The sequence below is a fragment of the Macrobrachium nipponense genome, chromosome 32 (genome assembly GCF_015104395.2).
Source record: "Macrobrachium nipponense isolate FS-2020 chromosome 32, ASM1510439v2, whole genome shotgun sequence".
Taxonomy (NCBI): domain Eukaryota; kingdom Metazoa; phylum Arthropoda; class Malacostraca; order Decapoda; family Palaemonidae; genus Macrobrachium; species Macrobrachium nipponense.
The window spans coordinates 12,144,236-12,170,243 of record NC_061094.1 but is presented as its reverse complement, the minus strand read 5'-3'; the positions used below and the strand labels follow the sequence as shown (position 1 = coordinate 12,170,243).

The following is a 26,008-nucleotide window of genomic DNA, read 5'->3' as shown; positions in this document are numbered from 1 at the left end:
TTTGATATTTCCTTCTTTGGTTTTCTTTTGTTCTTTTCTCCACATATGACACGATACATCTTTTGTATTTTCCATAATTACTTTTACTGAATGATGACGTTTTAATTTTTTTCCCACCGTATCCTCTTCTTATAGTTGCAGTAGTTCAACTGGTGCAATTTTTTCTTTGCTGAATTCCCAGCAAATGGCGAAAAATAAATTGCTTTCCTCTATATTTTCACATGAACCTGTAGTTAACACCTCATTCTTTGCATGTACTTATGATATTCAAATTTTACGTATTATTTCTTGACCTTAAAAAATAAGTGGTGCAATTTCTGTCGTATATTTGATCTTGAGTGTCTTCTTTTCACGTCTTCTATCTTTCTAAACACACTTAATGGCTTGATTCTTCGTTCCACTTACCATTATCCGACTTTTTAAAAATTTACAACATTTTCTTTTATCATTTCCTGTAACTGTCTCGTAATCAGGCTTATCTCTTGCATTTCTTATATGTCCACGATTATTTTTTATCAATAGTTCTTTCTCCACTCGGCGTACTGTTGACACATTCCTTCGCCATTGATTACTTTTATCTACATAGATGGTGCCTCAGACCCTACCCTGACTGTAATAATATCTGTACTTTTTTGGCGACCGCTAGTATTTTAATGCATACCACATTTTCAATGCTTTGCCATTTTTCACTTTCTAATTCTGTCATATTTAGAATTATCTAAACTGGAATGCTTTTCCAAAATGCTTCGTCTATCATTACTTTGTTGCAGCTTTTCTTTACGTTTTGAATCTGCTGCACTGACTATCTTGTTTCTTTCTAAAATAAGTTATGTTTATGATATGATAGACTAGATTGTTCCTTTTTGCTAAATATCCAGTACAAACTCTTTTTCCCCCTGTTTTTGTCAAAAGGTGTAACTATACATACTATATTGTTCAGCAAAGAATAAATTTCGTACTTATACTAATTCATTTACAAATTCTTTCCCTTCCTCTTCTTTTATTTCTATTATCGAACAATTTCCTCTTTTATTATCGTCATAAACGCCTTATTTGGATACATTCGCCAGTGCTGTCTTGGCCTCTGCTCTTTTGACATTGTTCTCTCAAGTCATCTTTGTCCTCGGCTTCTTCCGCGTCTGTAGTTTTTTTCTTCTTATTATGTTTCAGTTGCGTAATGAAAGACTCAATAATTCTGACTCTTCATTAACGGTCCTCCCACTTTCTATGGTAACATTCTCCCTCCGTTCTGCCCAGGATCCTGGTTCTGCCTGGCAAACTGCAACGGTTATTCGAGCGTAATCTGAGATGTCAACGGCAAATTTTTCTTCGTCTGACATCATTTCCTTCAAGTTTTAAAAACACCTTTTCCTCTTTTTAGTATATCCTGTTACGCGTTTCTTTCTTTCCGAAGTGCAGAACTCCTGTAAGCCTATGATCACCTACCCAGATGTTGTGACACCAGATTTAATAGACACAATCAATCAATCTATGATCACCGTTCAGTACAGGAAATCGGTAACAGACCCGTACCCAGTTTTTTTTTTTTTTTTTTTTTTTTTTGTTTTTTTTTTTTTTTTTTTTTTTTTTGTATGGAAGGGGTTGTCCTTTTTTCCCCAAAACTGGACCTTTTCTTCTATAAATGTCATTGCATAGATAGGTATATATCATATCCTTATTATCACGCTTGTATTTCCTACCACTAAAGAATGATGTTAATGCTTAATAACAAAATTTCAAAAAAAAAAAAAATAAATAAAGGGGGGACGGGGGGGGGTTGCTTCCAAAAAAAAAAAAAAAACAAAAGAATGTTATTTATTACTCTGTAAGTACATTTCAATGAAAAGAATAGAGACAGGAAATATGGATTCCAGAAATTTTGTGGGGGAGGACCACGCCCTTGGCACAGGCCTACGTAATCATTCATCCAATCTAAAGTCATTTCCCCGTTTCTGTTTAGGTTCTGGTACCCATCGTTAGTTTTTCACATTCGAGTTTTATTGTTTGTTCCTGTCTTTGTGTTCGTCTGTACTAGCCCTGCTGAGAGGTGTATTTCAAACTGTGTAATCATATATCCTGTTACCCAACAATATGCTATACCACGCGCTGGCCATAAATAAGTTTTGGCTAAGGGCTGTATACCCAGCTAGGAAATATTGATAGGAAAATCGATATTTCCTAATATAGCTTTTTGAAATGAAAAACCAATAGCCGTTATGAGGTTGAATGACATGCAACCAAGGCAATAATTTGAGTATGATAGTTTATTTATTAATTAAATACAGGCACGCTGATGCAACATACATGATCAGTGGTAATTCGTTTTCAACAAAACAGTTTATTTCCCATTCGAAAAAAAGTAATGGAAAGTACTTTGATTTGCACCAACTGTCTAACACTCCTCTGTGACTTCAGTCACTGCATTTGATATATAACAAAATAATGTGATATTTGTTCCGCACAGCTGCAGTAATACAAAAGGCTCTGTGATTTTTTTTAGCTTTTATTTCTCGGTAGTTTTGAAGAAGTTGATCTGGAAAAAATAAAGAAAGAAGATTAGTATTTTGTTGTAAACACTCTCCCAAAACGAGCCACTCAATGTTTTGACAAAGCACTTGGTATTTAGCATAAATCAGTTTACAGACATGTCAGCGAATCCTAGGTCTAGAGAGAATTGCTTTGGTACGTCACAAGTTCACAACCAGCGAATAGGACCAATGGCTCGCTCTCCTCGCACAGGAAGTCAAATGAGTCAGTATTTTGAACTTTACGGCCTGGTTTAGTTGCAGGAATTGCTTTAAACGAATACGCAAATTATATAGTCTACGTGACTGAATGGCACCAATTTGAAGAAATGACATTAAGCAAATGGAAAATGTGAGTTTCTTTTCTATTAAAAAAAATGAAAATTGTACTCTAAAAGGAAGTGAATAAAAGAACGACACTTGATAAATGCCTAATAGAATCAATGCTAACAAGTTTTGGACTATCATTCTAAGAGAAAACACATAAAAAAAGAAATAAACAGATGATACGTTTGAAATTATTTCGATTACGTTATTAGATTTTCCCATGGCGGTAATGCAAGGGTCAAAACAGGTATTCTGATTCAAGAATGCTGAACTAATAACAGATTTTGAGGAAATCAATGACTACATGTGCTACGTAACCAGTGACGTCTCGTTATTCATCGGTCTGTAGTGCTTCTCCAAAATCAATCTTGTTTTCATTAAGAATGATTAGATTGTTAGCAATACTAGGCCTATCCATCTCCTTCATTTCTTAGGAAGGCTTAAAAATTCTAACTAGTTGGGATATCCAACTTACCTTGCACCTAAGAAGGGAAGCTCGCGTCTCTGTATGTAGATACGGCAGATATATTGATGTAACACGGTGGAGCAAACTCCTTGAGCTGAGACAACTGAATAAAGCTTTCGGTGGTAGCTGCAATGCACCCAAGAACTCCTAAGGTGATGACATTACCCGCTACAACGATGTCCTTGACGTCAATTCTCCCACTTGCCTTCTGCTGTAAAAGGAACGGAAGAATTAGACTGATGACACTTTCATCCACAAATCATGGTACCTCTCTCTCTCTCTCTCTCTCTCTCTCTCTCTCTCTCTCTCTCTCTCTCTCTCTCTCTCTCTCTCTCTCTCTCTCCAGTATTCAGTGCTACACTCTCCAAACTAACATTTTATATATTGTCACGTTGAATTTACCACTTGGTAAACGCAATTATCCAGTTAGTTATTTTCTTGAACTTTTTCTATTCAGATGAAAAATAAATTAGTCTTTACCAACAAAGAGGAACATGCACTGCGCAAAAAAGTATATCCAAATACCCATTTATCTCTGGAAATATTCTACAGTTATGACAACCATTCTTTTAGATTCCATATGTAGCTTATGTGTGTGTGTGTGTGTGTGTGTGTGTGTTGTGTGTGTGTGTGTGTGTTAGTTTAAAATCAGGATACAACAAAAGGAAAAGATAAGGTAAAGAACAGCACATGAAAATTGTTTAGGTTTTTATATGTTGTAAAACTTTTAAAACAAGTGGGAAAAATAGTTTTCACCAGTACTTATTTGTTCATTAAGTATATTACGGCGAAAAAGGGTCTGTACCTCTTCCGATGAACTTTTAACAGATTTTTATAAACAGTATCAATTTAACCTAAAAACAAACCTTTCTTTATGTTTGTTTCTCTTTTCTTGATAGGTATCAGAATTAGATGAGCAGTTATATGAAAACTCCTGTGACCAGAAGGATTGTCCTGGCTTGAATGTTCTGCTGAAATTTTGACTCTATAGTCTCTACTACAGTTCAGTAACGTATATAGTACCACGGGATTTGTGATATGAACCACATCTATCGGAACCTCACAACATTAGTACTACCAAGTCACTAACCTTTATCAATATATGAAAAACTGGTGGAAACACGAAGATGAAAGGTGTTACCAAGAGTCCACCAACTAGTTCAATGGCCACACCGAAATGAGGAACAGATTCGCACACGAAGAGAATAAGCAGGACAACAGCTGTTCTCAGACAGATGCGACGCCAGCCAAATTCTGTTAAAATAAAGAAGAATAAGAAGAAGAAAAAGCAGTCATGATCGTTCCTAGATAGTGACTCCCCAGGGTTTTAACCCGGTACGTATCCGCCTTTGCGGCGTGTTCAGTACCAGCCCGTTGGGGATTCCCGTAAAAAACATAAACAAAAGATTGTAGATATCGTAAAGATAATGACGACCAATAAATATTGGTCTTAGATAACGACCCTAGATAATGACCCCAGCAGTGGTCATTGAAAGTAAGCGAGGTCATTGTGTTGCAATATAATTAGTAATAATAACAAGTTATTTACGACGTACCTCTGAATCACATCAGAAAGATATCTCGCTTACCATCAGGGATCTGAAGAGTATTTTCCAGATCTTGAAATAAGGCGTTACTCCCAAGAACCACGCACATAAGTACCTACAGGGAATTTGGTTGAGAAGGTCTACATTAGTCGTGTTAACCTATAATATGCAACGGACTTGATATTAGAATATATGAATTTCATAAACTCAAAGAATTATTTACAGATAATAGTTTCAAAACCATTATCCGCCTATTTTTAGCTCTAAGTTAACAGTGAACGGAGTACTGTCTGGCACAAATGAGACAAGTCCCCAAAAAGGCAGGGAATACGAGACGGAAGCGGCCTACATTCGAAACAGGTTGAGAATTTAAAATACTTTGGATCAGTTTTAACCCAGAAGGAGGGGTATGAAGCTGATGTTGGAAGCAGGAGAAAGCCGGTGTACAGAGATTAGACTATAGTGGGAAGGGTACCGCGTGACAAAAAAATAAAATGTCAAATAAACTAAAGATAAAGACCTGTTACACTGTAATCAGGCCAATGCTATTATGCTGATGTTTGTGTCAGAGACATGAGGCGAACAAAAATGAGGATGCTAAGGTGGATTTTTTTCTCTCTTTTATTTAAAAAAATACACTTTAAAGGTCATTTTACAACAAATACACATACAATATATGTAATTTATGTAGATAATCTATAAATTTATCAATATTATTTTATTGCTCAACATACTTGAATTTACTATGTATGGGATCTCACGTTGTCAGAGGCTAGAATGAAGAAATTAGGAGAAATGTACTAGTGGCGATTAATACTGACAAAATGATAAGAGAATCGAGACTGAGATGGCATGGGCAACTGGGCATGTGGTATACGGTTGAGTGAGGAAGAGGGATTAAAAGAAGGCTTGGGTGCAATCTTTAATAGGCTGAGGGTCGAGAGGGAGGCGGAGGATTAGATGGTGTGCTAAAGTGAGGAATTGGAGAAAGAAATAAAGGTTAGCAGAGGAACAGATGCTTTCGAAGAAGAAGTTTTCAGTAGTAACAAACAAGTTTTTCATTTATCTATTATTCGAATGACTTAGTCGGAAATATCTTCGGTCTTACCTGCAAAGCGACAATTGCCATGTTTGCGTACAGCAACGGGCCTTGGGATAAGTTGTGTAAAATGATGGGCTTGACTCCATCTCCGTAGTAAGAGAAGGCGACGCCGCTGATGGTGATGAATAGACTCATGCCAACTGGAAGGAGGCGGCAAGTTTGATCGTAGGTTATATTATAAGATCTCTCGTCCCAAAATGTTATTTTCAATTAATATTTATAAATAAATGTAATCTAATTTCTTCCTTCACAGATTGTAAGATTGTAGCACTATAAATAAATAAATAAAAAATCTAATACATATTACTTTCGAAATATGTTATGAGATTCAGGTAAAATAAATATACAAATAGAGTACATTTCTTTCATCACGAATATAAGAATTATGTGATAAATAAATAAATAGATAAATAAATACAATTTAACTTCTCTCATCACAAATCATAAGAACCAAGAAATGTAATAATTTAATAAGTAAATCCATGTAATGCCATTTCTTCCACTGCAGTTGACACTAGATGCGTAACAAGGCGTACTCGAGGAGCGCGCTAAAATCTACGGTCAACTAGAGCGTTGTTTCACCAACGAAAATTAAAGTAAATATGTTATATATTATTAAAAATCCCTTTTCTGTACTGTTTAACATGCGTATTATTTACTTTTTACAATTTCATTCTAATCACTAAATCATAAATATACTATCCTAAAATTCCTGTATGTTCAAGTTAACATGTAACACCTTTTTCAGACTTTTTTTAGGCTTTCCTGCCCCCTAACTAGACCAACAACAGCAAAAACAGCAACAACAGCAACAGAGTAGTTTGTAAGCGTACTCTCCGAGTAAAGCAAACATCAAGACAGTTCATTCAGGGGCAAAATAATCAGTTCTAGCTTACCAACGAAAGCAATGATGATGGCCAAAGGTAGTTGGCTTTTCTTCTTCATGTCCATTTGTACTGTGAGAATCATAGGATGTATATCGAACTGCAAAATAAAATAAAAAAAAAATATTAATGCAATATATTACAAAAGGAAAAAACTTTTACCAGTTCACTCACTGACATTGTTTTTTCAGGTACATCCACAATATATTCTTAATTACTCTGAATTCAGCTTATGAAAGTTCATTTTTACATTATGTTTTCTTTAAAATACTTCTTTTCTCTTTTGAAGTTGAATATCAGCTCACTATATACTCTTGAATTTTGTTCAACGTGAATGAGCCTAAAAATAGGTACCATCTGTTCTCGTAACCTGAAACCATTAGTAGTACTACAAGTTGGCAAGCCTTGGTTTCGTTTCAGTTTCCTTGTTCACAATTGACAATTCTCAAACACATGGAAGAACTCTGACTGAATGTCGGGTCACCTGAAAAGCTATAGCTCCAAAGCAGTATGCGGCAGCCGTCCAGGTAGTGAAGGCAGGCGGCGGATCGTGGGTGCTCGGTGAGTCCAGAATTAGGCTGATAAGAGTCAACACACTCACGACGATCACAGAACTGGCACCAATCCACGTGACAATGCTGTCAAAGAGAGACTATATCTCAGTACGATGTCTTATTATTCAGAGGAGCGCAGAATTACAAAGAGTGAATCAGTGCGACTATATCGTTGACACGTTTTTACGAAAGTTCTGTGACAAATGTGAGTGAAAGAGTGATTTCCTACCCGAGGTCCTTCGGTGTACCGAACCAAAATAGCGGAGTGAGGAGAGCGGTCGTGATGAAGAGCCAGTAGCAAAAGGAAAAGTCGAGGTCGAACAGCCACGCAACTAGCCCTTGTAGACTTTCGGCAGCTGAAAAGGACATACGAATATCACGTAAAAGAATGTCTTAAATACCGTAACTGAGAATCAACACGATAAATAATGATTCCGTAGCGAAGGGAAGGCTTACCAATTAACGTGAAAGGCACCGCTGCTCCGAACAAGGCCAAATCTTGCATGACAGCTACTATCCTCCGAAGTATGGTTCCGCCAGCTTTTTCTGCCAGGGCCGGATAGGGATTTCTGTGTGGAAATAAAAGATGAAACATGGTTGTAGTGAAAGAGAATTGAGTCTTAGACCTAGTTGTGAGATAGACATATTTTTACCTTTACAAGAAATAAATGATTTTGTACAGGATACATGTTGAAAGGGGACTCATGTCTTTTAAAGAGCATTTGAAAAAAGATAATTAAAACCCGTTAACGCGACTAAGGACTAATCTCAGGAGACAAAGAAAAAGAGTGGCCGACTGGACAGTAAGCCTAATCCATCCCATCATTTACCTCATCAAAGCTCAGCCAAGGTGAAAGAAAATAATAAGAGAAAGGTGGATGGAGGGAGACGAGTCTCTTGAAAAAAAAAATGCATTATCATAGAGAAAATGAAGGCAGGGAGAAAATCCCAAAGCTTAGCAGAAGAGGGAAACTTGTCCCCACTAAATTGTGCACCCTTGGAATTCATTATTACCACCGATAAATTATTTGCAGAGGAAACCTGTCAGGTAATTTGAATTGAATTTACTAAAAAAAGAAAAAAGAAAAAAAAGGAAACTAAGATAGTAAGAAAGGAAATAAGTTACTCAGTGGATCTTGTCCTGTGTAAGCTAAATGGATGACCCAAGGGTCTGAAACCTGCTTTTAAGATGTTTGAGGAAGTGATAGTGACTGGAACACAAAATTTTTCTAGCATTAAAAATGAAACAATGAAAATTTTAATTTAAAGGATTAAATCAGTTTGCTTTCTGGGATGTGGTGATCCAGTGCATTTTTCCAGGGGGAAGGCCAAGAGCAGGAATGAGTCAGTGAAAAATAGAACTAACTAACAAAACCCACTTCACTTGCGTAGTACTCAAATAACTATTGTACTGGAATACTATCTCAGTGACACTCATTATTACAGCCTATTGGTCTTGCAGGATGCAAGAATCAATTGCATCTAAGAAACATAATGAGGAGGGCATAAGATCAGAGATGAGTACAGTAGAAAGACCAGGAACACTGGAATCACGTAGAGGAGAATTCACTGTGAAATGACATGACAGAATCGTCTGTCCAGTAGAAGATCAAGTCTTTTAAAAGGTGAGTTTACACTGCTATGGGTTTCAGAGACAGTGCAAGCACGTTTTTTGGCAATAACTCTGTAACGAACACTCGTATCAGAACGAGATTTTGCTATAGTGTATTACACCCAGTGCCGTAATTTATAAGGGTATCGCGAATCACTAATTGTAAAGAATAACGACAATTGTCCCTGTACCAAGAGCCAAAAACTCCATTATCCAGTAATGGATACGAACACAACAGTAAAAAGCTCTGCTTACCCTCTCCCCCCACTTCCATCACCACCCCCGTCCTTCTTCCTTCCCTCACCTTCCCTTCTCTCTCTCTCTCTTCTTTCTCTCTCTCTCTCTCTCTCTTTCTCTCTCTCTCTGAAAGTTGTTTCAGTCTAAACTTATTTTGTATGATTTTTCTATCTTTCTATCTATCTATCAATCTATCTAATAATAGTTTACATTGGTGTATATTCTAACGAAAGGCCTAGATAAGGTAAGATTCACCCCCACCGGTGTGAAATCATTTGTAAGATATTACCTCACAAACTTTCCCGGTAACAAATCAACTCATCTGGATTCTATGTGTGTGTGTGTGTGTGTGTGTGTGTGTGTGTGTGTGTGTGTAGTGGTACCCACTGTAAATGGTTATTAGAGTGAGAGATATCTGAATGTATGGTGGAGCAGTAGAACGATAGACACTATGATTTATGGTAAAGCGACTGTTATACTTGCGGTTTGTTACCTTCTTCGTAATCCTCATACGGACTCGGGTATCAGCAATATAGTACTTGTATTACGAAGATGAAGAAGAGATGGCCACCACGGAACTTAACTGTCGGCAGGGTTTCAGAAATTCGTTTGTCACGCAACTTTTCAACTTTATTTTAGCTATTGAGAAGGCCGCCAATTGCACATAAAATTGAGCCTTTCTACCGGACATTCATTAGAGTTAAACTCTTGATTATACCGATGCACTTATAACAGTCGCTGTACCATAAATCCTAGTGTCTATCGTTTTACTGCTCCACCATACATTCAGATATCTCTCACTCTAATAACCATTTACAGTACCACTGCCACAGAGAGAGAGAGAGAGAGAGAGAGAGAGAGAGAGAGAGAGAGAGAGAGAGAGAGAGAGATGAGCGGATCAGTGCATAAATAAATCAGTCAACTGACAGGTAACAGCCGAGTGAATCGTTAGCTATATAACTGTGATAGAAAAAATCATACAAAATATGTTTAAACTGAAGTAACTTTCAGAGAGAGAGAGAGAGAGAGAGAGAGAGAGAGAGAGATGAGCGGATCAATGCATAAGTAAATCAGTAAACTGGCAGTTAGATATATACAACAATGTATATTATTAGATAGATAGATATATATATAGGAAAAATCATACAAAATAAGTTTAAACTGAAACAACTTTCAGAGAGAGTGAGAAAAGGGGAAGTGAGGGAAGGAAGAAGGATGGGGTGGCGGTGGAGGTGGGGGCGGGGGGGGATGGTAAGCGGAGCTTTTTACTGTTGTGTTCATATCCATTTCTGGCTAATGGAGTTTTTGCCTCTTGGTACAGGAACAAGTGCCTTTATTCTTTACAATTAGTGATTCACGATACCCTTATAAATTACGGCACTGGGTGTAATACACTATAGCAAAATCTCGTTCTAATACGAGTTTTCGTTACAGAGTTATTGCCAAAAAATGTGCTTGCACTGTCTCTGAAACCCATAGTAGGCTTCACCGCACGCTGCGTACGTAAGACTCATCACCAACTCCTCCCAAATTCTTGTTAGCCCCACCTACTGGACTGCTCATCGAGACTCACGCCACATCACTAGCTCACCCTAATGAGCAGTCCAGTAGGCTGGGCTAGCAAGAATTTGGGAGGAGTTGGTGATGAGTCTTATGTATGCAGCGTGCAGTGAAGCCTAGTGTTAACTCACCCTTAAAGCCATCAGGGCGCACAAAACTAGGAAAGTTAGGAGAAAAAGATAGCAGGTGTTGAGTGCGAAGAGTCCAAAGATGATGGGGCAGGCGTACTATCGTGCACAAAAGTCCGTTTCCTTAGCCATCCAAAGAGTTTCGAATTCGCTGACTATGAAACACCGAAGCAGTTGAACAAGTGATGAGTGGAAGACCCAACAGATGTCGCACCTTTAAGGACATTATGAATGTCATTAAGAAAATGATCGTAAAGAATTTGTTGTTGTTGATAGGGTTTGAGTGTAAAAATGTGCAGTTAAGGAAATATGCGAAATAAATATGAGGAAAAAAAGTGCTTAGGAAGGTATCTTAGCTTGTCTATCTTCTCCCACTTCCTCAACAAGGAAACTGGGTCTATTTTTCTCAATTTAACTCGATGATGGAGAGAGGAAAACCAGTTGGCGTCTGAGAGAGAGAGAGAGAATTAAAAAAAGTTTGTTTTGTATAAGTTTTCAGGTTTACAAGGAATGACTGTGCAGTTAATACAATTATGAAAAGTCGATTGTCGAAGATACCGGATCAAAATAATATTTCTTTCTATTCCGATAGAAGTTTCACTCGGAAATTATTTTGGAATCAGTTCCTTGAAATCCAGATTTAAGAAACTATGATCAGAATTAATGGACCATAATGGAAATCCACAAAATAATTCTTATCGTGTAAGTTAGATTTTTGTTTAAACAAATTTTCTTAGACATCGGTAGTCGTCACGCAAAATCTGTTGTGGACCAGGGGAGGTTCTTTTTGGAGCGACTCAAATGAAGACACTGGTTTCCTTTACGCGAGTTTATGTCGATCGACTGTTGAATTTTTACGGTTCCAGGGTCCTTGTCTGGTGACGTCATCGAAAGCTGATTTTTCGGTCATGTAAACTGTAAACGTAAAGTCTTCTTTTATTTTGAAAGTTGGCTGGGAGAGTCAGGAGACGTGTCAGTAGGACTAGTGGTTCGGTGTTTATCCATCTCTGTTCATCTGCTCCAACGTACATTTGGAAAAAAAATGACAGGAAGTAGTATATTTCACTTGACTGTATTTGAGTTAATATTGTAGTCGTGTACACCATTTTGAAGTTTTGTGATTTTTCTATATTATTCAACGTCAACTTCGTCTATTTTCAAGGCGGCTGTACAACATTTTTGAGGACTTTTTATTCAGAATTGTTTGTAACTGTTCTTGGGACTATGCCTATACATTCCAATGCGCTTTTTATAGACTAAGCACTGCTTAAATTTCTTGGTAAAGTTTGCAGGATTTTTTTTTTTCAAAGCCATGGGTTGGTTTCGTTTCAGTGACGGCCGGTGAGGCAGTTACGGTCTTTTGTTCCTCACCGACTCGTAGCTACTTTTCCCAGGTCCCTGTCTCCATGTGGTCAATACGGATTGATTTGAGTTAAGTATCTATATTTCGTATATTGGCTGTGAGCTTTTATAATCTTGTGCTATTTGTGTAAACGTTTTGTCTTTACATGTCCGTAGATCTCTTAATACATTGAGATAAAAATCTAGGATTAATACTTATTATTTTAGTATGTTTTCTTGGGCAGATCTTGCCTAGGACCTGCATGTTGGAATGTGGTTTATTACATTAAGAAAAATACAGCAAAACTAAGTTTCCCCATTGTTGTTGTGTATCTAGTTGATCACAGCCAGTTTTAGCGAGGCTTTTAAGAAAGTTGTTTGAATTAAATGGATGTTTAATTATGAAGAAAAGTCTTCGTTAAAAGGAGAATAGCATAAAAATTGTTGGTTAGTATGTGAACTTTTAGAAAATTTACGTTAAACAATTTTGTCTAAACTTTTTAAATGACTTTTAGATATTTTTTTGAACTTTGTATATTTAACTTTTCTAATGCTCTTTGTACAATTCAGGGAATGATGCTACGCTGAAGATTAAAGACTGGCTGGAAAAAAAGATATAAAAACAACTGGTGCTATCCCGAGATTCTTCAGAACTTGAATATCCCATTTTTTAAAATTTTCCTCCACCCCATCGGGGGCTGCGCCCCTGATCGGGTGGAGGAGCTCCTAAGGGCTTGCATAGTAGGCGTGTTGGCCTACTGTGCGAGTCCTTGGAGTTTTAAGTTTTTTCCGTTGCAGATGACAGTGAGTTTTAATTTTACTATTACTAGTAATTTTTAAGATCATAATCTCGTAATTTCAGTAGATAACCGTCGCACCTAATGTTTTGTACATATCTGATGTTTGTTTGTTTGTATGGTGCTTTTACGTTGCATGGAACCAGTGGTTATTCAGCAACGGGTACATATCTAATGGTTTGCATAAATCTGATGGTTTGTATAAAACTGGTCTATGAGTTCCTGTTAATAGTTCACTTGCATTGGTAAGCCATATATTAAGTTTTTTATGGTGATGGAATTTATTACCTTAATCCACTCTGGTTTTGGTTACTTCTCACCCTAATAATGTGATTTCAAAAGCTATTTTGTGGAATATATTAGTTTGGTCAGTTTTTTATATGTAACAGTTTTCAGTTAAGGTCAAGTTTGATCTTTATAGAAAAACTGCTGAAGGATTAGTACTTCTAGATTACTGTTTCTGGTTTTTCAAAGCTCCCAGTTCATTTTTAAGTTTTGGATCTTGAAATCTATTAAGATCTTGAAATCCACGGTGTCAACTTTTTAGATATTTGGTATTGGTTAGTATTTTGAAGGAGGTTTGATTTGTGCATTTTGTAATTCGAAAAGATTTTGCATAAAAGAAAACTTACGTCATGAGCAACAGTGTACTTTTAACTTTAAACTTTTTTCTACTTTGTGTAAATGTTTGCTTTCAACTTAGTTTTCTCCAAAGTTCTTCCTGTTGCTTTTCATGACTTCAGGTGACCCTCTTTCTCTAAGGGGCTTAGAATGGCGAACTCGAGGATTTGGAGTAATTGAGTGATTAGTTCGTGGATAAATATTCCCTTTTCCATCTGTTACAAAAGCAAGACTTTCTTCATTTTAGTTTCAAAGTTATAAAACTGGTTTTGAGAAGAAATCCTTCTGCGACTGTAGATTCGTGATTAAGAGATCCCAGTGTTTGCGCACCATCCTGTAATTACCTATGTTTGTAACCACATAAAATTGTCCCGGATTGTCAGAAAAAGGGCACATAAGCTGTTAATTGTTTTTATTTTTAACATTCAAGGATATAAGTTTTTTTTTAGAGATTTGTATTGATAGTGTTAATTTGATTAGTACTTTATATAATTGTTAACGAATATAAAGGAAATTGACTGTGACTATATTTTGAAATATCATCCTATAGCGTTCAGTGTTCTGATGGCTGAGAGGTTGTCTGGTTTTATACATTTCTCCTGCTTAGGGTAAAAAAAAAAAAATCTGGTATGGCTTAAGTCTCGGCCGTTGGCCGTTTGTGTGAAACTGACGAGTTAGTAAATATATAAATAAATAAAATTAGGGTTGGTAACCTGGGTAGTCCCGTGTACAATACAGCATTAATATAAGAAATAACTTGGAATCCCAATTAAAATGCTGCCCTGCAGTAATTAGTGTGGTTTGATATAGGGAAACTGAGTTTGGTGATGGGGTTTGCTTTGGTTGAATGTTTGGTGATAAGTGACCCGAGGTCAGATGAATAATTATGATGCACTTCGTGTAAATTGATATTTCCGCTGCAAAGTGTAATTTTGGATAAAGGGGGAAAGTATAAGTTTGGTTATTTTTATTGTCAAAAACCAATGCATTCAAAGTTACCGCTAGTTTGAAATTGCCGCCTCATATACAATTGAGGACTGCAGCAGTTAACGGGTATGTCAATTCAACACTGATTATTGAGGAAGAGACAGTGAAACTCTGTGTTTAGGATATATAGGAAAGATAAGCTGTGCTTCCAAGCAGGTGGCTATAACGGCATGAAACCCCAAAAGGCAACTCCGACTGACTTAGTTTTTGACGGATGGGATGAGCTATTCAACCCAACAGACGAGCGGTGAAGATGGCAGACACCACTTTGTGTTAGTTTAAAAAGATCAAGGTCAAGTTGCCTGAAGAAGTTGTTGAAATGCTTAATGATATGTCCGTTTAAATATGACGTTACTTTTTATCGAAAACCTAATATTATTTTGCGATATCCTCCACGTAATATAGATGATCCAAACAGGTTGCAGGTGTCCAGAGGGTGGTACTTTCATAAAGAATTATACTCGAAAAAATAAGTTTGTCTGCTCCTGAAATGTTTGTTGGCATTATTAGGTTAAGAGTGCGGTCTATAGGCTGTAGTATATCGCTCCTGCACAGGGTTGTCATAACTGATGACACGAGTGAGCTATACGTAACTCCTGTGCATTTCAGGGCCGCGTCTTAATTGATTTAAGGCATCAAAATCTTGCCGAAGCATCGGCTATGGATCGTGTTTGGGGTATAGCTTATTTGCAACCACAAAATAATTGGCAAAAATATGCAGCGGTGTCCAATGTTGATAACCTAGGCACTTGGAATAAATTAAAGATTTAAAGGGAAACTTGGCTAAATCTAGCAGATTCGTAGATAGAGGCTGATGAAACGTCATTACTAAAGGAAGGCTTTCCCACTCATTGACACTGTAGTATGACTTGACTTGACTAGATGCCAGCCTATAGACTTTATGAAGACTAGTATGTTTGTAGTAGTGGTAATAGTAGTGTATGGAATTCTTGATTTTGTTCCGCACACTCGAGCACCTAAATAGTGTGCTACAGTAAGGGACTGGGCATCAAATGAGAATAGTAATGGTATAATACAGTTCCATGGCGCAAATCGCGCCTCAGTGGCATGGTCGGTTTGGTCTAGGCCTGAGGCCACCTCGGTGGCCGCGAGTTCGATTCTTGGGCATAATATTGAGGCGTCAGAGATGTGTATTTCTGGTGACAGAAGTTCACTCTCGACGTGGTTTGGAAGTCATGTAAAACCGTTGGTCCCTTTGCTGAATAACACCATACAAACAAACAAACATTTCCTTTAACTTGAAATAGCACAAAGTCCTTAACATACACTAACACACACTGTGGAAACCGTTACCCTGGAGTTTCAAGGTTACGTCAAGTATCGTTCAGGTGCCCACGAAATTTACTAAACGGTCATAGGGCCTGTGTTGTGGATACAGACCAGTATTTAGCAAATGAATAAAAATGCACTTCCTAACATTTATTTTTCCTATACACACGGCCATGTAGTATTGATAATGAAATTATTCATCAGAATGAGAATAAACACATTAATATATATATATCATATCATATATATATATATTCTTATAAATATTATATATATATATTGTATTCATACTTCGACATCAGGGAAGAGGATGATAGAATATGCATAAATACATGTGCTGTATACATACACACAGATATGGTACTCGCATAAATGCACGTACACAACACAAATGAAATTATATACATTATGTACATATATATATTTGTGTATGTGTATGTATAAGGAGGTCAGTGTGATAGGTAAGTTATCGAAACTGTTCGTTGCAGATAGTCAGTGAGATAGTTTATCAGTCAAAACAATTCGTCCATTGTTTATTCTCGGTCTGAAAAGTGAGAAAGGCCTTGATAGAAACAAAATATTTACATCTCTCTCTCTTTCATACTCGTCATTCGAGTATGACCTCTATAAAGGTCACCTTTGTCCCTTTTGTCTAAATCGTCCGGCGCTTCTGTATCGCCTTATTAACCGCTTGCCTGGTAATATTTAGCATAAGGTTCTTTTCTTTGTTGCAAACTGCAAAAACAAGCAACACGAAAGCAGTCTTGTGTCCACGAAGACAATTTGTTATAGGTTTGCCATAGGTGAAGCAGCCATCACTTAGTATGACCTGGGTTTGACCTACGAATGATCGGCTGCCTTCACCCCCTCGTCACAGGATATGTTTACTGGAATCCCGGGTTACCAGGTTCATCGGCCCAAAATATCGTATCAAACACCTCTAAATGATTGTACTTTCATTTCAATATGATTGTATTTCACCAATTCCAAAAGTTCTGTATAACCGATAGTCAAAGGGTAAATAGAAATTGCATTATAATTGCTATGTACTCCTATAGTCAACGTAACATTGTACAATGAAAATAGTAATATTGCTATATGTATTCATACCAAATTCTTATTAATTATCCGTGGTATCACCAATGAAAACCGTAATATTATCATCATTCTCAACAATAATGTTCATTTGCCTTAGCCTTTCCTTTAATACTTATTGTACAAAAGGGTCAAATATTTGGGTACTTATTAATTTAGCTAATTTTCCCTTTAAATCTCTTTGATTTACTCTGATAAGTGCCTTGATTATCAACAACAGACATCACTGCATGGTTTTGTCAATGAGGCTGTGACTTCAAATAGCTATTTCCCAAATACGATCCATATCCGATGCTTTGATAAAAAGTTATCGACGAAAATCAATCAGACACGGCCCTGTAATGCACAGTAATTTAGTACCACTAAAGCACATTTTACACTCAAACCTATACTCTGTTTATTTCCATCTGTCCATCCGCCTGTGGTTGTCGCGTATGGTAACACTGCGTCTCGGGCTATAAATAGTTACGCTATGTCTAAGTTTTAGGTAAATCAAAGGATATCTGGGTGTACATTTGCAACTGAAAAGTGTTTCAATAATTTACTATATGCGAATTACACCGTTAACATTCGAAATAGGATGTTATTTAAAGCCCGGGACGCAGTGTTACCATGCGCAAACACCACAGGCGGATGGGCAAAAAAAAAAAAAAAAAAAAAAAAAAAAAAAAAAAAAAAAACAGTATAGTACTATCGGCAACAACAAAATCTTTACGACCACTTTCTTAATGATATTAGAATATGGAGAGTTTCCTCCAAACTCATTCATACCTATGGTTGAACTTGAACCACGTAAACAATAGAAGAGGAAAGACCAGAGGTGATTGTGAAACAAAGACTCAGGTGCAGCCATTCGGGGTTTCCATGAGCCTAAAATCCCATCGATACTATGGACGTGTTTTTAAAAGAATGGATTCATCTTCGCTTTAGCAATTCGAAAACTAATCTTGAATCTATCCAGCATTGATGACGATATATCCAGGGATGGTTGAAGGGTGGATGGGGACGGTTGGTCCCATTCAATGTTGATTTTGAGTTGGTAAAAAAATGGACAGTATTTGTAGTTTAAGTACACCTTTATAGTGTATGTGTATATATTATATATATGGATGTGTATATATATGTGTGTGCATAAGTATGTATTTAAGAAATTAAGAATCGATTTATATGACACACACTCACACCCAAACATATACATAGACCTATACCAACTTAACTCTGGGGAGTTGGTAAAAATAGGCATACAAACATACCAGTATGTTATATTTGGTTTATTTCATAACATTACCTATAGAATATGTTTTGTACCTAGTTCAACTTGGTCAAAATTGTCTTAACAACCGCCCCCCGCCCCACCATCCCCTTTAATTAGAAGGTCCTCCCCTGAAACGATCCTAACCATTGCCACAAGACTAATGATATGATTGGCTATACCAGAGTTTAACAGTCAGACCCCTCACCCTTTATTTCGTTTATCTTTTATTTCTACTCCTTCGAGGACATTAGATTTTTTTTATATATATCCAGCTCCTGTTGTGATCCTTGAAAAAAAAAAAAGCAGTAGCTTACTACACTCACCTTCGGTTCATCGTGGCCTCTCGAGGCCAAAACACTTCCATCATCAGCCAGGTTTTCCCTAAAAGCACGGCTGTGTACACTTCGGTTGCCACCAGTACAATCGCGAGAATGAATCCAACCCAGCCTGAAATTGAAAAGTGCTAGAGCTAGAGCATCGTAGGAAAATGCGGAACAAGGCTTAAAAAATAACATTAAAATAGAAAATATTGAATTCATGCAATTGCAATTTATCACATCTGTATACTCTATATATAAGAATTTGAAACGAAAATATACACTTCGGACTATCTGCGAATCTACTAATGTTACATGTTCGAGAACTTAAACAAATATGTGTGTGTGTCTGTGTGTGTGTGTGTGTGTGTGTGTGCAGTAATTAATAAGATACCGCCTATAAAGGTTACAGAAAGCTCAACATCAGGGGTGTAAAAGGCAAAAGCTTGGAGCAACTTCCAACGGACACGTTCAATGAATACAACCTTGACTTATTACTCTGTCCGCTCAAAAATGCTTGCCTAATCTCGGTAGCTGATTGAAATGATGACATCAAATATCCGGGAAGTACTACATGGAGCGCTACATTAAAAATGAATAACGCTATTCATTATCAGGTTGCACGCCCAAATGAGTCACACATAGAGCAGATGAAACGAAATTCGGTTTGCTGAATGCGTCATCGAGAGAGTTTAGATTGTTTGTTTATATGGTGTTTTTACGTTGCATGGAGCCAGCGGTTATTCCTCAGTGGAGAAACATGGAGCATATTTTGCTTTATCGAACATATTTGATAACTGCAGATGGATGTTCAACTCATCTCTCAAAATGATGCTGCAAAATCATTAACTGATGCGACTGTTTTCTCTAGACTCATTAACAGGCTTTATGATACATTCTCCATTTCATCATCTCGTTAGGTAATTTAAAAAAAAAATATGCCTTTATCAAAAGACTGTCATATATACTAACGGGGAGGGGCGAATTGACTATGAAAAGACTATCAAATTCTAACGGCGAGGAACGAACTGACGTGGTTGGACCGTCTCTTTAGGTATTACCATGCACGGAGGTATTATAACAGCTCCATGGCTAGTTCCAGCTAAAGTATATATAAACTAAGTGTGCTAACTTCACCGAAAAAATTCTCTTATAGAGATACAACATGGCATGATGCTAACTCATTTTTTAAAAAGAATATTGCAGTAATGGGTGGCAATGCAGCTTCCAACAATGTATCTGAAATAGCCGAGGTCTGAAATATAACTTATGTGTGGTTCTTAAACTTTTTATTAAAACGCCTACTCTAAGAGTTGGTCCTTCCCTCCGCTCCCCTCTTCATCTATGGTAAACCCACTCCCAGATTTAAAGGAAAATAAAAGAGAGAGAGAGAGAGAGAGAGTAATTGATTATAGGAAACTAACGTTATAAGCCTATTCTTTTACATTTTTTTCATAATCGTCTGGATATTAGTTCCTCACTCTTGTTAAGAGAATAACGAATATAATTTGAGGATTCTTAATCTTTCCATAGGGCTCTCACCTCCCTAGGAAATTGCTGACGACCCCCTTTGGGCAGGACCCGCCGCGCGCCCATCATTTTAGAATGGCAACATCAGTTCAAGACCCAGATGTTTCTTTCGCTGGGGATTATTAGAAAATAATTGTCATCTGTTGATCCGCTACCTACCCAACCCTTGAAAAGGTTTGTTTGTGTGGGTTGCTCTACAGCTAGAAAAGATTTTGAGAATGTTCTTTGTAAATAAGAACAGATATTGGGAGATAGTGATGTTTGTTCATTGAAAAGGGTGTCGAATCGTTCTTAGAATATCTTAAAGAGTTGTAAAAACACACTTCTACCTCCAAGAAAGCTGCAATGGCGAATATGACGATTGAATGTTCATAACAACAATTTCAATAAACCTGCTTTTCATGTTCTACTGATAGCTCACTGCACTGCTGACTTTAGAATTCGTGATCACTCAACAAGCAAAAAGCATCTATGACATTTGGCGTTTTGTGTGTCTACAACCGCTATTGCATGATACCATTGAGCCGTCAAGTTTTTATTTATTATTTATTTATTATTTTTTTTTTTACGAAAATAGGCCTTATCTCTTGAGAGAGAGAGAGTAACTACTTTCCTTTACTTATACTGAACTATTTTCTCATTCCTTCTAAGCAATATACAACCAAACCAAAGGAAAGATAGAACAAGCTGGGGAGCCGCTTCAAATGCATTTCTACAATACTACTACTACTACTAATACTAGGCACTACTACTACCATTACTACTAGGTAACATGACCCGTGTTTCCCCTCTGTGCCAATCTTCTTCCTCTTAATTTTTCAGACACAATTGCTATAGTACCAACCACAATATGCAATTGCCCCTGGAAGGGCAATGATGGGCACAACTCCAAAGACGCCAAGGATATAGCAGACTGCCCTCAATGTACTGATACCCGGGGTAGTGCTTTGCTTCTGAAAGGAAAACGATCATTTTTGTGTACTAGCAAACATATGTATGCAGAAATTATGTATGAAAATTCGTAAAATAACTAAGTCTACGGGCGTCACCAGCCTAGTTTCACGGGCAGAGACCAGCTCCGTTTCAGGGAATCCCTTCTCACACCCATCCCCTTCGGAGGTGAGGTGGGGTGGGTGGAGGTAGGATGAAACCCCATTATAAACCATCTTAAGGGTCCCCACCATAACTCTGCTAAGTTTCATGCCCATCGGACCAGCCGTTTGGCTGTGATTGAATGACCGACGGACAGAGAGACATTACACCCATTATAGTAAGACTATGGTAGGATATGCAATTGCCCACAAAACTACAACAAGATATCTTTCTTACAAGCGGAAACTTGTGAACAGAGCTTTGAATCTAAGTCAGTCATGATAATGTTGTAAGTCTAAATTAGCTAATGAATACATTACGATTCAACACTGAAAGTAAGTACTTTGGGTTATATTTGTAACGCAATATATTTTTTATTTCATCGTGCTCCTTACATGAAAAGAGACGTATTTTGATGATCTAAGGCACAAAGTATAATTAGACTAATGATGGACATTTGAAATGGCAACAATGATGGGGAAATGTGGTCTCACTCAAGACAACAAAATGCGATTTTAGATGGTGCAGATAACAATGAATATGAAGAGAAATAGACAGACGGACAGAAAGACGTTAGCTCACTTCCCTATGTTTATTAATATTGTTTCAGTCTGCGATGCTCGTTGTACAACGGCTGGCTGTTGGAAATAGAATGGCAAAATGCACAGAATATTCGGTGTTATACTTCGGCTTGTTATCTACGCGTCACCTCCGATGTGCTAGTACTACACATAACGGACGCTTAATGGGACACCGTGTTTAGTAAGAGCCCCTCTGTGATCAAAGCATTAGATGCACCCATTTCTATATTGTGTGGTCGACAAATTATATTAATAAACGATATCTTTGATCCCCGAGGGGCTAGTACTAAACACGGCATCCAACTGAGCTTCAGCCAAGTTTAGTAGTACTAGCTGCTCGGAGGTGACTGTAGATAAGCCAAAGTAGCAGCACTTTAGCCTAGTTTTGAATATAGACCTGCTTAAATTTGACAGCCTAATATACAATTTCTTGTATTTCCATTTCCACTTGCTAATTGTTAGACAGTATATCTCGTAATGAAGTGTAATCACTAACTCAGCTACAATCACGTACAGTTCATTTATCCGTAGACAACAGTCTGTCACAATCAAGAGTATTTTTAGCTCTTACGAAAATCCTAATTATTTCCCATTCTTTAAGTGGATTGAGAGTATTTTAATTGTATTTTAATTCATTTTTATCTATTAATGAGCTTACTAATTGATTTTTTGCTCCGTTTTTAAATAAGTGAGATTTCTCTCTGTATTTCCCTTTTCCTGAGGAAGCTTGACTTTCAAGTCAATGGCCCCTTTGGTGGGCTTCTTCCATAAGAATGGGGTTCTTCTGAATAATGAGAATAATATGCATTTCATTTTTTAGCGATATTTTTTTTTTTTTTTACGTGTGAGGACATTGCAGTTTACTTTTACACTTTATAGTTATTCTGAGAGTTTTAAGGTAAGTGACGTTAGTAGTATTCAGTACTACATGGAAGGCTTATCAGCAGGAGAAATTGACGCTTTAACACGTCAACCACAATCGCACATCCGTTGTCTCTGGTGCTAGTCAACCATTTAAGGCAATCCTCTAATCAGCTTTTTTGGGGGCATTCAGTGAACAGGAACTTTTCATAAAATTTTAGCAAAAAGAAGTGTTGACCAAACTCTACCGTTCCTCGATGTTAATGTTAAAAAAGTAAGTAAACAACTAAGTAAAGATACTTCCAGGATTTGAAACTAAGGGAGTATTAGTGGGTTTGTTTTCAAGATCTTCAAGAATGTGATACGATAAACATTTGGATTTAGACATGAACTACGACAAAGGACAAATGGGACGAGATGCAGAGAAGGAAACGTTCAAAACACAATCTTTTAATATATTAAGGGCCTGAAGAAACAACAATCTCTAGAAAATGAATAATGCGAATTCGTTTCCCATTTCATCGACACTGCCAGGTGAATGGAAGAATAAGATAAAAAAAAATGCAAAACAAAAGTAATAAATAAAAAAAAACTAAAGCACGAGAGTTGTTTAAGGGCACGAATGAACTTGATATTTAGGGGGTAGCTGGGAATTCTACCCTCAGTAGTTACGACAGGGTCACACCCGAATTATATATATCTTAGAGGAAACCCGCCTTTGGATTCTGTCGGCGCTGTGTAGTCATGATCAGGATGTCCTTATCAGGCCGCCTCCCTCCTTCTAGCTCTCAGCCTTTCCGTTTCCGCACATGGTGTGGACAAATGAGCCACCAAGGAGCAATCTTCACTCAAAACAATAAGACAACTATAAGGTTTCGATAATACCTTTCTTGATGGAATACTACTCGGGTGTTGTGCTGTACAAGTATCTCTTGGACATAATTTACCTTCTGCCGTGACTGTTGAAGCGGATCAACTTCTTCGAAGACGCTCCTTCGAGGCAAGGGCGGGGTACTCGCAGTCCTGGGCTGACTTCCGCGTCCGTAGCCCAGAAGAGCCGTTGTTTCTTCGGGGGCGCTCATCGTCTCGTCTTGCCACCTGTTGGTCAAAACAAACACGTTTATAATTCCTTGTCTTATTCCACTGGCTTTCGAAACTCTACCAAAAGCCACATGTTTATAATCCCTAGTCTTATTCTATGGCTTTCGAAACTACCAATAGCCACATTTTTATAATTCCTAGAGTAATTCAACTGGCTTTCAAAACTCTACCAAAAGACACATGTTTATAATTCCTAGTCTTATTCCACTGGCTTTCGAAACTCTACCAAAAGTCACATGTCTATAATTCCTAGTCTTATTCCATGGCTTTCGAAACTACCAAAAGTCACATGTCTATAATTCCTAGTCTTATTCCATGGCTTTCGAAACTCTACCAAAAGCCACCACATGTCTACAATTCCTAGCATTTCCACTGGCTTTCGAAACCAGGCTTTTAACCGCCAGATCTGGGATTTTCTAAGCCCAGTACTACTCTCTTCCCAACCAATTGATGAATGGAATGGTAACAGCCAACAAAAACACAGAAATAGATTAGCACACGAATGATAATATCACTCTGGAGAATTTTCTAGTAAATAGAAATATATAAAGTCCTTTTCACTCGACATCATCTACACGATCCCCTAAAAGCTGGACGAAACGTAGGCAATAGTTCAATAATAACAATAGACTTAGTCGAACAGGGGTATTAGTCACTTGAAATTTAGAGAGAGAAGAGAGATAAGCGTTTATTCATCAGGCAAAATTGGGCCTTAAAGTAACTTTTAAGTATGAATTTCGTCTACAGTGACTATCTGACCTTCAACGCATCCTGCTTCTTATCTTTTCTCTTTATCTACTAACTTTAATTCTAATTATCTCTTCCAAGTCCCCTTCGACAGCATTCCTTTCTTATTCTTATGTCAAAAATGGAAAATGCGAACAAATATATATGGGTCAAAAATGGAGGTAATATATCAAAAGTGAAGTGTGTGACATTCATAGGAACTGGACATCATTTTGAATTGCTGGCCATTCAACTATTCTAATGCTCTATCATCATCATCATCATCATCATCATCATCATCATCATTTCCCAATGGTTTCATATCCCAACACTTTCACAGGCGTCCACACCCTTCAGAAAAGTGAAATTAAGGTCACGTTTCAAAACTGGAAAAGGTTCCAGACAAGAATTTTAGGTGAATTCAAAAATAGCTCTCCTACTAGCTGTGACCACCGGTATATCGGAAGCTCCGTTGGTGAGGCTCTTCCGGGAAAGATGGCGCAGTGGGACTGTGATTTCCTACCGACAATTTACGAAAACTTCGATATTCGTATATTTATAGACACAAGACAATACCAAACTAGTTAAAATGGACTGTTTATTCTGGTTTAGTACCTTGTACCGTTCGTTCTGTAAAATAACGCGAGAATAGAATGACGTTAGTGAGTGGATACGAAAATGATTTTAACGGAAACTTCAGGAAAACGTTATTGAAGTTTACCAAATTCTTATCGATATATAAAAACCTAGGAAAGCAATATAGTGACTGTCGATTACCGCTCTTAATTCTACTGGACAATATGAATATGATCTTTATCCTGAAATATATCGTGACCGAAGAATAACTTTAATCCTTGGTCTAGCTTTCGTTATACTTACATGTACTAATGGTAACTGGCGTATCTAGGGGGTCCATGCCCCACCAAGATTAACATTAAATAGTTGTATTAATTACAATAGAATTATAAGCAGGTCTTCGAGATAGTCGATATTTTTTGGGTTGAAGAAAATGGCCTTTTTTTTCATTTAATTCTTCTTCTAACACACACACACACACACACACACACACACACACACACACACACATATATATATATATATATATATATATATATATATATAGTATATATATATACGTATGTATATAATATATATATATATAATATATATAGAGAGAGAGAGAGAAGAGAGAGAGAGAGACGAGAGAGAGAGAGAGAGAGAGAGAGAGAGTCATAAAAAATTGTACAATATTCAAAATCGTCTTGACATTCTGTTTGGTCCCCTCCAGTCAAAAATCCTGGCTTCGCTACTGAATGGTAATAATATTGAGCCAACTGTTTCTGTGTTTGATGACTTTGAACTTGTTTTACCTGGTTTTATTTGTATTTTTACTGCTATCTGTTCTGTTTTAATAGCATTCTATAATTCCTTTGGGAAGCAATCTTTTCCACCCATGATTCTAGCTGGTATTT

General features: G+C 37.2%; 1 protein-coding gene and 1 long non-coding RNA gene across 4 annotated transcripts in view; one reads left to right on the top strand and one right to left on the bottom strand.

Moving 5' to 3' along the window:
- Nucleotides 1-2,249: 2,249 nt before the first annotated feature.
- Nucleotides 2,250-26,008, bottom strand: part of LOC135207218 (uncharacterized) — a 68,796-nt gene continuing 45,037 nt past the window's right edge. For all 3 annotated transcript variants that reach the window (XM_064238830.1, XM_064238833.1, XM_064238831.1), the window contains exons 2-13: nucleotides 23,657-23,807; nucleotides 21,020-21,128; nucleotides 18,652-18,775; nucleotides 7,862-7,974; nucleotides 7,635-7,761; nucleotides 7,336-7,489; nucleotides 6,864-6,951; nucleotides 5,974-6,107; nucleotides 4,908-4,980; nucleotides 4,409-4,572; nucleotides 3,328-3,529; nucleotides 2,250-2,533 (exon numbers count right to left, since the gene is read on the bottom strand). In XM_064238830.1, the coding sequence (XP_064094900.1) occupies nucleotides 3,335-3,529; nucleotides 4,409-4,572; nucleotides 4,908-4,980; nucleotides 5,974-6,107; nucleotides 6,864-6,951; nucleotides 7,336-7,489; nucleotides 7,635-7,761; nucleotides 7,862-7,974; nucleotides 18,652-18,775; nucleotides 21,020-21,128; nucleotides 23,657-23,791 (1,416 nt within the window). In that variant the 5' untranslated portion in view covers nucleotides 23,792-23,807 and the 3' untranslated portion in view covers nucleotides 2,250-2,533; nucleotides 3,328-3,334. The remainder of the gene's footprint in view (nucleotides 2,534-3,327; nucleotides 3,530-4,408; nucleotides 4,573-4,907; nucleotides 4,981-5,973; nucleotides 6,108-6,863; nucleotides 6,952-7,335; nucleotides 7,490-7,634; nucleotides 7,762-7,861; nucleotides 7,975-18,651; nucleotides 18,776-21,019; nucleotides 21,129-23,656; nucleotides 23,808-26,008) is intronic.
- On the top strand, nucleotides 11,697-14,059 carry LOC135207097 (uncharacterized). The gene is made up of 3 exons (XR_010312875.1): nucleotides 11,697-11,994; nucleotides 12,275-12,373; nucleotides 12,854-14,059. It is a non-coding gene; the product is annotated as an uncharacterized LOC135207097 (long non-coding RNA).